General features: G+C 39.5%; 1 protein-coding gene across 1 annotated transcript; it reads right to left on the bottom strand.

Annotated features, from left to right (window-relative positions):
* Positions 1–290: 290 nt before the first annotated feature.
* On the bottom strand, positions 291–1,037 carry LOC149137229 (uncharacterized). The gene has a single exon (XM_089339018.1). It carries the CDS (start codon positions 1,035–1,037, stop codon positions 291–293), a length of 747 nt encoding a protein of 248 aa, XP_089195144.1.
* Positions 1,038–15,048: the final 14,011 nt, after the last annotated feature.

The raw sequence follows: 15,048 nt of genomic DNA, 5'->3' as shown, positions 1-15,048 counted from the left end.
TCAACAAATGAATAATAGGAAGAAAACGGGTATAGTCAGTCATTGGCAGATATAGTTTATAAAACTTTCCACTCATTTCCATCTTCAGCTGCTAGAATTATTTCATTGAGTGAGAACATCTTGCAGTCTGCACGAATCATACGGTGGTAAGTCGTTCTTGGTTGTTTCCTCTCGCTCTTTCCACTTTGTAGGGTGTTAAGCAGCAGACACTGTTGATAGCATTCATTGGGTGGGTGTTGCAGTTGGTGACCAATCTATTTCAGCCGGCGTTCCTTTATCCCTGTGCTCATTTACATCTCGTCAGCCATTTGGTACAATGTATCTTTGGAAACGTGGTCGCTATAAGATATCTGATATATTTTCCTCAGGTTTCTTGTGTAAAAGTGTTCACCATGGCCCTTTGCCGGTTTGTTTTTGTTACCCATGTCTCTCATCCATATGTAAAAGTCGAAAGTTTTGTCCATCTTTATCTTCGTTGTTGTGTTGATGTCAGATGACCAGAGGTGTTGAAGCTGCGACATTGCTTCACATGCCGCTCTCCTACTGTCTATGATGTCACAGTTTGAGTTGTGAGAGAGATCAGTTACAATCGATCCTAGGTAAGTGAATTTATCAACTCTGGATAGCTGCTTTCCATTTGCCAGGACGCCTGTTGTTTTGTCAGTGTTTATATTAATGGTGATGTATTCTGTCTTAGATTCGTTTGTTTCTAGCTCCACAGTCTTGGCTTCTTGCAAGACACTAGCAAGGTAGTCCTCTGCTTCTATGGGGTTAGGAGCAAAGAGAACAATATCATCTGCAAATGAAAGATAGACCAACTTATGTGATTCTGGTATGTAGATTCTATCCTCCGTATGGGTTGCAACTTTCATTACATGACCCATAACCACCAAAAATAGATAAGGTGTTAAGGTATTATCACCTTGCAGAATTCCACTCTGAAGTGTGAAACCAGAAGAATGTTTTCCACTAATAAGAACATATGCTGTTTGGTGTTCGTAAAGATATCTAGCTGCCAATGTTATCTTCGATGACATCCCTATCCATTTAAGAATCGTAAGCATAGTGGTTCTGTTGATGCTGTCGAATAGTTTTCGAAAGTCTCTGAACAGTGCGGCTCTTGGGAGACACCACTCAACGCAGGTCTCCAGTAACCTCTTCGACGTGTGAATTTGTTCAATGCAACTACAGTTCTTTCTAAAGCCACTCTAGTAGACACTTATATAGTTATCTTTGCACGTATACCGTTTAAGAGAAGTATATCAAAGAAGTTTGCGATAGTTGGACATCTGTCACAGATCACCTTTCATATGACTGATGACCTTCATTCACTAGGCGGCACACTTGTTAAGAGAACATTGTTGTATATGTCAACGAATGCTGCTTTACTAAAGATAATATTTGGATCGTCTGTAATTTCCAATTTTAAAGGCTTTCATGCGTGTGTGTGTGTGTGTGTGTGCGTGCATTATAACATAAGCCTAACTAGACATAGTATATTATTATCAAAATTTTTAATAAAGCATCACTTCGAATTATTTGACAGAAACACAGAAAAGAGAGATTATAACTTGAAAGAGTATCACCACCATAATCCCCATCATCACCACCCCCAATATCGCCCGAAACAAGAATAACAACGAGAATGAAAATGAAAACAACAACAAGAAAAATGAAAAACAAGAGGACGAGAAATTAAATTGCCACTTCAACACAGCTGCAAATTCCAACATCACAATTACTACCATCTCCGACATCACAACCACTATTAACACCAACACAACCAAAAATTGAGAATACTACTATTAACAAATCGATCGATGGCAGTTTCACTAACGTCGTATGGCGTTATACACCCGGTTTTTAAAAAAAGCTAAAAACCTCCTTGGACTTCGAGAATAACCCAGGATCCATCCAGCAAGAAAAAAACAAAACAAAAAAAACAATAATAAAACGATCGTTTACGAAATGTATAAGATTGGAAAGCCAGAAAATATAGCATGCAAATAGAAAATTACCTCAGGGGTACCTGCAAAAAGAAAATTACCTCAGGGGTACCTGCAAAAAGAAAATTACATCTGGGGTACCAAAATGTTGGTCGCTAAGGGGTAAAAATTGACACCATAAAGCTGAGAATGAGGCCAGGAAGTATTCCACAAAACCCTAAAGAGGGACGAACTGGCCTTCATGCTAATCTACCTTGGCTGGAGAGAAATAAGAATGAAGATGGTCGATATGTCCTCAAAAGTAAACATTGCAAATGGCAAAAAGTATCATATGTATATTAGCTAGGATGCAGAAGAGCCGCGTCAGCATACGTAGAGGGTATCCCTATCATGCTGTCGGATATACAACGCATCTAGGTGATTGGCACTGCTCTGAGGATTTAAACGATGCAAAAACCATATTTTTTAAAAATGGAAGATGAGTAACTTTCAACATCCCCGAAGCCACTGTACAGGGTGCACTGAGAAAAACAATAACATATAAAACAAAAGTCGTATTTGAAACAACCGACACAGTAACAAACTGAAAAGTGTCTACGTCCAGTGTAGGACAAAAAAGCCTACGTTGCAAGAGAAAGTGATATGGCACTGTGGAGGTGAGATTTACCACGGAGGAGTAGGCAAGGAAGCACTTTGATCCTAAAAAATTAAGATCTGCTTCTTGTACCCATATAACCGGGTTGTTGGGTAGCGAAAGTATAAATCCTGATATACCACCAGAAATAAACATCTGCTGGTTGGTGGAAGCTCTTCTCCTGGATATAGAGGACAAAACAAACATCCTACAGGTGTGGAAACTCCCAAAACAAAACTGGTTGGGGTAAGGTTTGGAGTTGTAGCTGTAAATGGATTACGAAAATTTAGAAGCAATCCCAGACGTCATAAATCGACCAGAAAACACCAACCTCCACGTGATTGTTGAGGGTAAAAGGCGGAGGTGTTATCTGTGTGGGAACACGAACCAGCTGAAAGCCTTTTGCCTACAACAAAAGAGAGAAGGAAGACCACCAATTTTGCCGACACCATCATCACCACAGCAACGGCAACAGCACCAAAAACAACAGTATCAGCAACAGCAATTACAGCAGCACCGACAGTAGTAGCATCAGCAACAACAAGAACAACAAGAAGGGAAGCACCAGCAACATACAGAACAAAGAACTCAAGAGCATCTATGGTTTCCATATCATTAACTACACAGTAATAAATACCATGTCAACCGGGAAGGGGTGTGAGGTGTGGGGTGCGGGTGGAACTACGGTGTTGTTCCGGAGATGTCTGGATCTCAAGATAAGGACTACCTTCCTGGACTCAGAAGGTAAGTTGGAGATCCTGGATGTGAACAGTAGTGACGGGGATGCCCTCAAACTGGTGATTGTTTATGCTCCGACAAGAACAGGGCAACTGGATTTCTTCAGACGTCAGGAGATTTTCCTAGGGTCGTCTCGACCTTTAATGTTAGTGGGCGATTGGAACGCCGTCTTAAAGACACGTTTGGACTGTGTCAAGCAAGGAGATAGAAGAGGGGTGGGGAGAGCCTCATAAACCTGCTCAGACATTTCTAAGTGTCTAACAGGTACGGACTGAATGTGCCAATGTGGATATGGACGAACTGCATCGGGTCATCCAGGTCGTTTCTAGATAGGGTATTTTGTAGGCCAGCAGATAAGGATAGTATAAGTTGCCCACTTTTCAAACTCATCGGCTACACAGACCAGAAATTTATGATCTGTATGGTCGATCCAGATAGGCTTAGAAGGCAGGGACCCGGTTACTGGAAACTGAACGCGCCAAGCCCAAAGCCAAACCCAACGTGCCAAGCTTAGAGAGACCGGATTAGAGAGTTAGTTAAGCGGACGTTGAAGAGGCAATCGTCAACAACAAATGGTGGTTTGCTCTGAAAAAGGCAATTAGAGTAGAATCAGTCAGGTTTAGTAAGGCATTAGTGATAGAAATAAATAAAATAGGTCACTTAGAACCTTTGAAGAGGCATTTAAGAAAGGCATTGCAACCGACGTGCAGGCCGTAGGATTGATTGGCCGTGAACCAATTCTTGAACGCTAAACACGAAGGTTGCATTGTCAGAGCTAAGATGCATACTCTAGGACAAGAAGAAACGAAAGCCGCTCGATGGATCGGAGTGGCAGAGCGCAACGTGACAACAAAGTCACAATTCGGTCTTTGGTGAACCAAAATGGGCGCATCGGACTCGGGCCCGAGCGGCATTTCAGTGGCACTTCATCTGACTGTTTGGTACGAATGGCGGTCCGGAACGCAGGATAGATTTCAATGCCTACCTCGACAGCATGCCACGATTCTCAGCAAGGTGGGTAGAGCGTTGTAAAATGCTGATAACAGTCGTAGAAATACAGGATACGATGATGGCACCTAGAGTATCATCAGGCGCTCGCAATCCTCTGTCGGTCGGGTAATGCGGTCGGCGGAAGTTCCACTCTGGCGTTCTGTAGAGGGTTAGTGGCGGTAAAGTGCGATGATGATCTTGGGGAGATTCTGGGCGTCGACGAGAATAAACTCTACAAGCATGGAAGTACTGTCAGCCGGGATTTCCCGAGATGCGTGTAGAGCGGGGAAAGTGCTCTGCACGACCGAGCACTGCCCGAGCATTGCTTACTTGTGGGTTTCAGTCGAACACCTGCTGTCGCATGAAAGACGAATCGGACTATCAGAGTCCATTGTGAAGATCGCTCCGCTGCCTTCCTTTGGCCGTGAAGGAAAGACAATGTTTCTTTGTCCGGTGGCCTTAGCGAAAGAGGTTGTGTGGTGAACCAGGCTGAAAGGGCTGAAGACTGCAATTGGCAACAGAACAGGAGAATTCCTAGTTCTGTAAGTCGAGGAGCGCTGCCACTAGAAAGAAAGAGCCCAAACAAGCTGGGATCAAATCGAAAATTTCAGGCCCATAATGCTGCTAAAGTTTTTCAGCTTCCACTTGAAAAGGAAGGAGAGAGCTACCTCCCAGTAATCTTGTTAAAAGGTAGGTAAATGTAGCGTGAATGGCCCGATGGTAGATGAAGTGGAGAGGGCACTTGCCCTACAGCTTAGGGCAGTTGGAGTTTTTGTGGGTTTTTTCACCAGCAGCCCTTGGAAGTCTTCTTCTTTTGTGGGGTTTTACTTGTTAGAAGTTTCTTTGTTATTCTTTATTTACAAGTTTCAATCGCACTCTATTTGTATTGTACTGTCCTGTACAGTTCCCAGTCGTTTTACATGAACCTTCAGCGGTTAATAAAGAAAAGATTATTATCATTATAAAGGCGGCGGCCTAGTAAAATCGTTACCGCGCTGGGCAAATGCTTAGCGGCATTTCGTCCGTCTTTACGTTCTGTGTTTAAATTTCGCCGAGGTCGACTTTACTTTTCCTCCTTCGGGATCGATAAAATAAGTACCAGTTATGTACTGTAGTCAATGTAATCGACTAGTCCTTCCCCCAAATTTCAGGCCGTGTGCCTATAGTAGAAAGGATTATTATAAAGGTAGTGAGCGGGTAGAATAGTTAACACGCCGAGCAGAATGTTTAACGGCATTCCGTCCGTCTGTACGTTCTGAGTTCAAATTCCGCTGTCGAATTTGCTTTTCATCCTTCCGGGTCGATATAATGAGTATTGAGATCGATTTAATCGACTTAGCTCCCCTCCTCCAAACTGTGGGCCTTGTGCCAAAATTTGAAACCATCACTATTATTAAGATATTGATATAGGCGCAGGAGTGGCTGTGTTGTGAGAAGCTTGATTACCAACCACATGGTTCTGGGTTCAGTGCCACTGCGTGGCACCTTCGGCAAGTGTCTTCTACTTTAGCCTCGGGCCGACGAAAGCCTTGTGAGTGGATTTGGTAGACGGAAACTGAAAGAAGCCCGTCGCATATATATATATATATATATATATATATATATATATATATATATATATATATATATATGTTTGTGTGTCTGTGTTTGATCCCACCATCGCTTGACAACCGATGTTGGTGTGTTTGCGTCCCCGTCACTTAGCGGTTCGGCAAAAGACACCAAAAGAATAAGTACTAGGCTTACAAAAAGAATAAATCATGTCGTCGATTTTTTCAACTAAAGTCGACGCTCCAGCATGGCCGCAGTCAAATGACTGAAACAAATAAAAGAATAAAAGAATATAGATTAAAACATAGTAACAAAACTAGCAAATATGGACACTTACATGACATAGAAAAAAGACAAAACACAACAAAATCAAATGACAATTGCAAAAATAGGATTCAAGCAAAATACAGAGGTTAGAATAAATTCGTTACTTGAGTCCTGCAGATGGCTCTCTACATTTTGTTTTTTGTTTTTCTCTGTCCAAAGGGCTTTTAACTTCGTGTATTACGAGTCTTTATTTATAGCTAGTCTGACATTCGAGAGGCATCATTTACAGAGACACATGTACATATTTGTACGTACGTATGTATGTATGTATGTATGTATGTATGTAATGTATGTATGTATGTATGTAATGTATGTATGTATGTATGTATGTATGTATGTATGTATGTAATGTATGTATGTATGTATGCATGAATGCACGTGTCTGTATGCGTGTATGCAGGTACATATATATATATATGTGTGTGTGTAAGAAGCTTGCTTCCCAACCACATGGTTCTGGGTTCAGTGCCACTGCGTGGCACCTTCGGCAAGTGTCTTCTACTATAACCTCGAGCTGACCAAAGTCGTGTGAGTAAGTTTGGTAGCCGAAAACTGAAAGAAGTCCGTCGTATATGTGTGTGTGTGTGTGTGTGTGTGTGTGTGTGTGTGTGTGTGTGTGTGTGTGTGTGTGTGTGTTTATTCCATGTATTTGAAACTTTTAATGTCCTTACATATATTGTACAGCGTTTTTAATGTTATTCCTCCTTTTCATATAAATATATTTGAACATCGTCGTACATTCTGTTTCTAGTAAAAACGTTGTTGTTAGGCATGGATTTTTGTGATCAGTAAATGAAAGAAACATTATTATTAGTGTTATTTTAAGTTTCTAAGATGAAATACTACTATAATGAAGTAATGTAATGTAGATTAGCTCTAAGCGCAGTACTATGGTAATTAATAATTCCAACTACTATACTCTACTATTCAAATATTATCAATGAATAATCAGAAGTCATTATGTCCTATTCTGAAGCCCGACTCATTTCCTGTCTTTCTTATTTTTTACTTTCCTTCTTGCTCCCTTCACCACAGCAATAATTCGCATTTCCTAGTCTTCTTTATATATCTAAAGCTATGCATTGATTGCTCTTTGTGTCAATAGTTATTAGCATTCTTTCGGTTCATTCACCATTCATTTCTTAATAAAGCTATTCCCTGACATGCCATAGTTTTCTGATGTCAGCTGTAGCTCGTTGCTAAAACATAAACTGCAGACTGTATAATGATATGCACTGTAGTAACACTGAGTGGCGGAAACTCTTTTTTATGTAAAAGTTCCATGCTTTTAGAAGGTTAAAACATCCGAAATTATATGTTGGATACATTTTAAAGAGATGTTGATTATTTGTCAACTTCTAAAAGAGAAAATGATGCGATGCAAGAAAAAGAATACAGAATAAGAGAAAAGGAGTACATGGAGGAAAAGAGAGAGAGAGGGGGGGAGGAAGAGAGAGGAAGAGAGAGGAAGAGAGAGAAAGGGAGAGAGTGAGAGAGATAATCGGGTAAATCGTAATTTGACAATTGACCGATAAAATGATGTTTTTTTCCTCATTTGAGATCTCTAAAATAACAAATTTCCTCAAAAGTCAAATGTCATTGGAGCAACATGTTTTAACCGTGTCTGCCATTTGTGGTGTGTGTTTGGTGATTTGAGTTTTTAAAGTGGGTCGGGAAAAAGAGGTCAACATTTTTGTTATTAAAATTTGAGCAGATAAAAAATCTCTAGATTTTAAAGGTTAAAGCGATAAAAACAAGTATATACGTCGATAGATATCATTAGAGTTCCTGTGCTTGACATCACGGAAAGTATTCCTCTTCGAAAACATCTTTAAAAACCCCAAAAAAACTTACCTTGTAGCCAAAGGTTACAAGAACAATCAGCCGAGAAGACGGCAGTTCGTGTTTTGTCATTAAACTTTGACATAATCTGCATATCTGAGGATAAAATCGTGCCAGGCTGGAACGACAACTATTGCAAATAATACTTACGAGAGGTGTCTGAAAAGTTTTGAGCCTAACCTAGAATCAGGGCTGCTATATAGTTGAAACAATTTTTTCTGGTAAGTACAATCTTTTCGGGGTATTCTTGCTCATTTTCATGATTCTGATATTTTAATTTTTGTTGTTGTTGCAGATTCTTGAATAAAGAAGCTTCGAGTTTACAAGGAAAATGGAGAAAACTGAGTATCGTGCTGTCATAAAGTACCTTCATTTGAAAGGCATGACTCCATCAGAAATCCATGAAGAGATAGTGAGAACCTTAACAGACAATACTCCTTCATATGCAACAGTCAAACGCTGGGTAAGTGAATTCAAGCGTGGCAGGAAGAGTGTGGAAGATGATCCAAGACCAGGGAGACCCCCAACTGCAACCACCAAGGACAACCTTGACCTTGCTCTTGGTATGTCTTTCGTAAGTCCTTCGCTCCTCCTGGTGCAGATGCCATTGATGTCTCTTCTTTACTATTCTCGGCTTTGGACTGTCTTCTCTGTTTCCTCTCCCAGTTTTTCTTTCTTCTGAATTGTCATCGATGCTTCTGGAACTTTTATTCTTTCTAGGTAGGGGTTTTGACCCTGTATATATATATATATATATATATTTATATATATATATTCTTTTATTCTTTTACTTGTTTCAATCATTTGACCCCAGCCCTGCTGGTGAACCTCTTTGAAGAGTTTTAGTGAAACAGATCGACCCCAGGACTTATTTTTAAAGCCTAGTACTTATTCTACCGGTCTCTTTGCTGAACCACTAAGTTACCGGAACGTAAACACACCAACACCGGTGATGGGTGAACAAACACAGACTCACACACACATATACAACGGGCTTCTTTCAGTTTCCGTCTACCAAACCCATTCACAGGGGGCCACGCAGTGGGACTGAACCAGGAACCATGTGGTTGGAAAGCAAACTGCTTACCACACGGTCACTCCTGCACTTATATATATATATATATATATATATATATATATATATATTTTACGGAGATGTACTTGCATAGCAAGTGACCTGATCTGAGATCGTGTGCTGGAACGAAAACAATTGCAGCGTGGAAGGTGTTTATAGGCCATTTAAAATAACACACAAAATTCTGTGCTGCACAGAGATGCAGCACAAAATTTTGTCAGTGAACAGGTCGCGGTCTCAAAGCGACGAAAATATTTTGACAAATTAAATTTAAATGTTGAAGTGAATCTAACGGATTTTGTGTGTTATTTTAAATGGCTTATAAACACCTTCCACGCTGCAATTGTTTTCGTTCCAGCACACGATCTCAGATCAGGTCACTTGCTATGCAAGTACATCTCCGTAATATATATATATATATATATATATATATATACGGTGCAAATAATTTACGAGAAAATAATTTGCGAAGATATCGTTGATTCTATTACTATCTAGTGTAACAATTTAAAAATGATAAGAGAATAAAAAATATAGGCGATTGCAGGCCTCCCCCAAAATGCATTTAATAGCTGAAGGATTAAAATCAATCAAAAGACATACTAAGTATCCTGGAAATAAGAGTTTTGACTGTTATTTCCAGCAAGTAGACATACTTAGTACGTCCTTTGATTAATTATATATATGTATGTGTGTGTACGTGTGTGTGTGTGTGTGTGTGTGTGTGTGTGTGTGTGTGTGTGTGTGTGTGTGTGTGTGTGTGTGTGTGTGTGTGTACGAAACTTCACAATCTCTAACTATTTGTCTTGGCGACCTCACATATGTATGAAGTTGCCTTAACTAGATCACAAAGACCAGGATTTTTCTTTAGAGTTCATGATATACGTCAGCTGCAATCAGTCGCTGGCTATATACAAGGCTCAAATAAGATCCACACTAGAGTATTCTTTTTGCCAAACCGCTATTACGAAGATATAAACAAACCAACATCAGTTGTCAAGTGGTTGGGGTATGGGGCACAAACCCAAAGACACATAAACATACATATCAGCATGGCCACAGTTTAAAGACGAAACAAATATTGCACACACACACACACACACACACACACACACACACACATTATCGAACACACATTATCGAACACACATACTCAGCGAATGTGGTCAGCCGGTAGGCTGCCATTTGTCGCGGTAGAGATGACTCTCAAAGCTCCGGTTGTTAGAACACATTAAAGTCATAGACAGGCGAGACAACTCATCCCCAAAATCTTATTCAGGAGTAATGGACATCGATGTTTCGCCATTTTGTGGCTTATCAACATCACGTATCTGAACCGAATTAGAGGCGAACTGAATCGCCAGTCTTTGACTGTATACAAACAGCGAAAAAACCATTTGCTGGTATTTTCCGACAATGATTACGTAAGAATAAATTCTATATGTGTATAAATTACTCAAACTATTCTGTCAACCGCTGCACTTGATCGATCCAATAATAAAACCCGACAGTACTTGTCGCCATTTTGTATGTCATTACGTGTTGAAACTAGTTCTTCTCGTATTGTCTTCTTTTTGTGCTCATTGCCGTAAATCTCCGCTCGCTCGCAAAACCAGGCAAGATGTTTGTATGTATGTATGTATGTGTATACATACATATGTATATATATATATATATATATATATATATATATATATATATATATATATATATATATATATATATGAAAACGTATATAAATGTATGCATATGAATATATATATAGTTGTGTATATACACACACACACATACATATACATTATGTATGTATTGCTCTTTATATGAGAACTCTACTCCATATGTCCGTAAATCTTTTCTCCTTCGTTCTTTTTCTCTTTCTCTTTCTCTCTCCCTCCCTCTTTCTCCCTCTCCCTCTCTTTTATTTCAGATTCTTTAGAAATATTTGTTGTTTCAATGACATAGACGTTATCATACTATATTGCCAAATAAGCTCAATGTAAGCTGCTCACTCATGAGTGGTGACTTAAATTCTTTTCTCTTTCTCTCTGATGGTTAACTATCCTTAGACACGTATATTCTAGAAATAGGTCTAGCTATACATTTAAAATGTGGTGACACATAGTTTAAATTTCACTATCGCCTAAAAACACGCCAACCTGAACAAATCAGTCGCTGGCTATATACAACCTGAACAAAAGTGTTCTTAATTATCTGGAATTTCATAAAATGACTGGCGTGTAGAATACAGTCTTACGAGATGCGCAGATCCAACAAATCAGAATGCTTTCCATTATCAGAAAAAGTTACTAATTACCTTCACAGGAAATGAGTTGACAAGCGAGCGTTGGAAGCTGATAAAAATTTGTGTTTGAATAAACCAAAAATTGTTGAGGCAAGCAGTGATGTTACAACTACAATATTGGGGATTTACAAGGAACATATTTTCCTAGGGAAAATGTTCCGAACAAAATGCTTAGCGACATTTCGTCTGTATTTACCCACTGAGTTTAAATTCCACTGAGGTCAACTTTTCCTTTCATCCTTTTTTGCGGTTGATAAAATAGGTTCTAGTTTAGCACTAGAGTCGATATAATCGACTTACCCAATCTCACGAAATTGCTGGCCTTGTGCGTCTTATAAATGCAAAGCTACGATTTGGGTTCCCGAGAAGTTGCTCAAGAAAAGAACAGTCGAAACTGAGATGCCTTGTAAGTTTGTGATGGCAAGCGAGCATTACAAGCTGATACGAATTTGTGTTAGAATAAACCTAAAAGTAGTTGTAGATATAACAAGCAATGATGTTGCGACTACCATATTTTGCAGCACTTCTTGCGAGTAAAATGTTCCAAGAAATAAATTTACGTCCTATAAAAATAAGAATACGAAAGTGGCTCAAGAAAGGGGACTGTCAAAATTGAGGTACCTTGTAAGTTTGTGTGAGTCATAAATTGTCAAATTTGGTATTTTCAGTGAATGCACTCAGAGAATAAATAAAAGTGCGTAATGTAACCTGTTTTGCAGGATTAAGCAAATTGTAGCCGTGTGTTAATTGGTATGACATGCACATGTCACATGACTCAAGGAAGGAAGTTTCGGGTCACGATCTTGCTTCCACCAATCTTCTCACTAAAACACCACTGGACTCGACAGGAAAAACATTTTAATTCCCCCCCCACCACCACCATTATACTTCAGTATGCAAAATTGAAAAAATATAAATTGAAAAATATAAAACAACTTATATACGCACCTCCCACTGTTGACAAGTAGTAGAATTTGGCAATGCAATTATTCTAAAGAATACAGAGAATGGTAATAATACATTAATAGGTTTTCATATGTAAAGCGCTTTCTAAACAAGTTTAGAAACTAGGTTATCTTCGTATGATCTCCGCAGATCAATGTTGACTATGCATGTGCACAAGTATGTACAGGTATGTGCAAGATGTTCTTGAAGAAGACTAGCAATGTCCTAAGCATGTCTCTCCACTCCACGCTACCGATGGTTTTTTTTTTTTTTTTCAAGGGAAAAGCCGCCGACTTGGGCTGATACAGTTTAGTACCAGTGCTGTCACGAGCATTGCTGTCAGAATGCAAAAGAGCCGGAGCAGGTACTGCAAGGCATCAAGTTTGATTCTCAGACAATTCTACCACTTGATCACCCGATATCCCTCTTTTTAAGACGATAGTCGTAATTTGAGGACACTTTGATTGATACTTCTAGCAAATCGAACGATCACATATTTAGTGCCCTTCCCTTCAACTTAGTGGACCACATAATCTACGTTATCTACTTCCAGTTGGGTGCTTCGGACTTTGAGCACATATTTTCACACCTGTTACAGGATATGGACCACTAGTGCTCCGGTATTTTATCAACACAGCCATCTGCACTGTCGACACGCTGAAGATAGCTTGTGACTTATTTTTCGAATTACAGAAGCTTGAATTAATTTCTGTATTTAGTGGCCATAATCCGTCGATCGGTTCATCACCACCGCACGAGTCTTGTGTGCCTTTAGCGGATTCCCTTCTGTTGCAAGCATTCGGGTCTGGTCTTTGATCTGAGAATAACTTCCCCTGTTCCTTCTACTAGTCTTAGAGACTGCAATGATCAAATATATTCTATAATTAACATACGTTAATACCAGAATATTTATTAACTAACTGGTTGAGACTCTGGTCTAGCACACCAGGCAAAATGCTTAGCGCATTTCGCCCGTCTTTATTTTCTGAGTTCAAATTCTGTCGAGGTCGACTTTGCTTTTCATCCTTTCGAGGTTGACAAACGAGGACCAGTTGAGCACTGGGGTCGATACAACCGACTTACCAACTCCTCCAAAATTGCTGGCCTTGTGCCAAAATTTGTAATCAGTGTGGGGAGAGGGAGTTGTGGAGACAAGTGGTTGATGGTGTTCGTCTGCAGACGACATGGTAAGTAGGTATGCTGGTAGGTAGGCAGGTAGGTAGGTAGGTAGGTAGGTAGGTAAACTAAATATGTGATCGTTCGATTTGCTAGAAATATCAATCAAAGTGTCCTCAAATCACGACTATTGTCTTAAAAAGAGGAATATCGGGCGATCAAGTGGTAGAATTGTCTGAGAATCTATCTAGATGCCTTGCAGTATCTGCTCCGGTAGGTAACATACGTTTTGTTACGGTTTCTAATTTAGGCTCAAAACCAGAATTTTGAGGAGAGGAGTAAATCGATACCATCGAGCCCTGTACTTGACTGAACCTTTATCTTATCAACCTTGAAAGACTGAAGAGCAAAGTCGACTCTGGCAGGATCAACTGTGCCATTCATCCTTTCGGGGTTTATAACTATAACACCAGTTCAGTAGGGTAAAGTGGTGAAATGATTAGAGCGTCTTGCAATATTTGTTCCAGCTTTTTGAATTCTGAGTTCAAATCCCACCATGGCTTACTCGGATGACAGTCTTAATTCGTCGCCTGGCTTAACAACCCTACTTAGTCCTTAGACGCCTTTATCAAGTTTTTAGACCAGATTATTCCTTTCTTCTTTCGTCTGACCTTAGAGGCCCTGTGAAGGGCTATGAGTACTGCCCTTCCCTTCAAGTCAAGAAGTGAGAAGTGACATGTGACAAAAAAAAAAAAAAAAAAAAAATTCTTTGAATTAATTATTGGCGTTGGTGACCATCAACCAGGTTTCTCAGATTGCAGTTTTTACCTGACTGATAAAACTATTGAATCGGTTTGCCACCAGACTCATTTATCACTGGTGTGATTCTGAAGACATGCTTTACTGCAGTTTATTTTATTGCTTTATCGAATTAGGAGAGATTAAACGAAATTAATAATTGCAACCTAAAACTAAAAAGTTACCGAGCTACAAATTGTAAATCGTTCAAATATTGTGTCCACCCACCAAGTTACTGTTGAGGCAGCTAATGTTGGAAGTGTCAAAAAACTAAGAATTTCTCAATAACAATATCTTCTTTCAGAATTACAGTTTGAACATGGGCCGATATTATTTAATGAGTTTTAAGTGTTCTAATTACTTTTGTAAACAAATATCCACCAGCTTTATCGTGATAAAATGCGAAATACTTCGCAAGACTCGTTGCTTAGCCTTTAGTCACTATAATTACACAGGCATATGACCAAAATACTCCAGACATAACCATCCCATCTCTTTGTCTATGACTCAGTGTCCAATGTGCTCTCTTTTTTAAGACACTGGCGGGGGGGGGGGGGTGTTCTGGAGAATTTGGTTGCGATTTCTAACAGGCTAAGCAACAATAAACTTTTCTTTTATAGGCACTAGGCCGGAAATTCTGAAGTGCTCAACCGGTACTTATTTTAACGACCCCGAAAGGATGAAAGGCAAAAATCAATCTCGACGGAATTTGAACTCAGAATGTAAAACCAGAAGAAATGTTGATGAGCATTTTTTCCGGCATGCTAACAATTCTACCGGCAAG

The sequence above is a fragment of the Octopus bimaculoides genome, chromosome 2, assembly GCF_046866305.1.
Source record: "Octopus bimaculoides isolate indiv1 chromosome 2, ASM4686630v1, whole genome shotgun sequence".
Classification (NCBI taxonomy): Eukaryota; Metazoa; Mollusca; class Cephalopoda; order Octopoda; family Octopodidae; genus Octopus; species Octopus bimaculoides.
The sequence above is the reverse complement of the archived record's forward strand: the minus strand, read 5'-3'. Positions and strand labels throughout refer to the sequence as shown.

Bases quoted from the DNA above. Each gene is read 5' to 3' on its own strand.
- LOC149137229 (XM_089339018.1), bottom strand. From the start codon at position 1,037: ATGTCATCGAAGATAACATTGGCAGCTAGATATCTTTACGAACACCAA.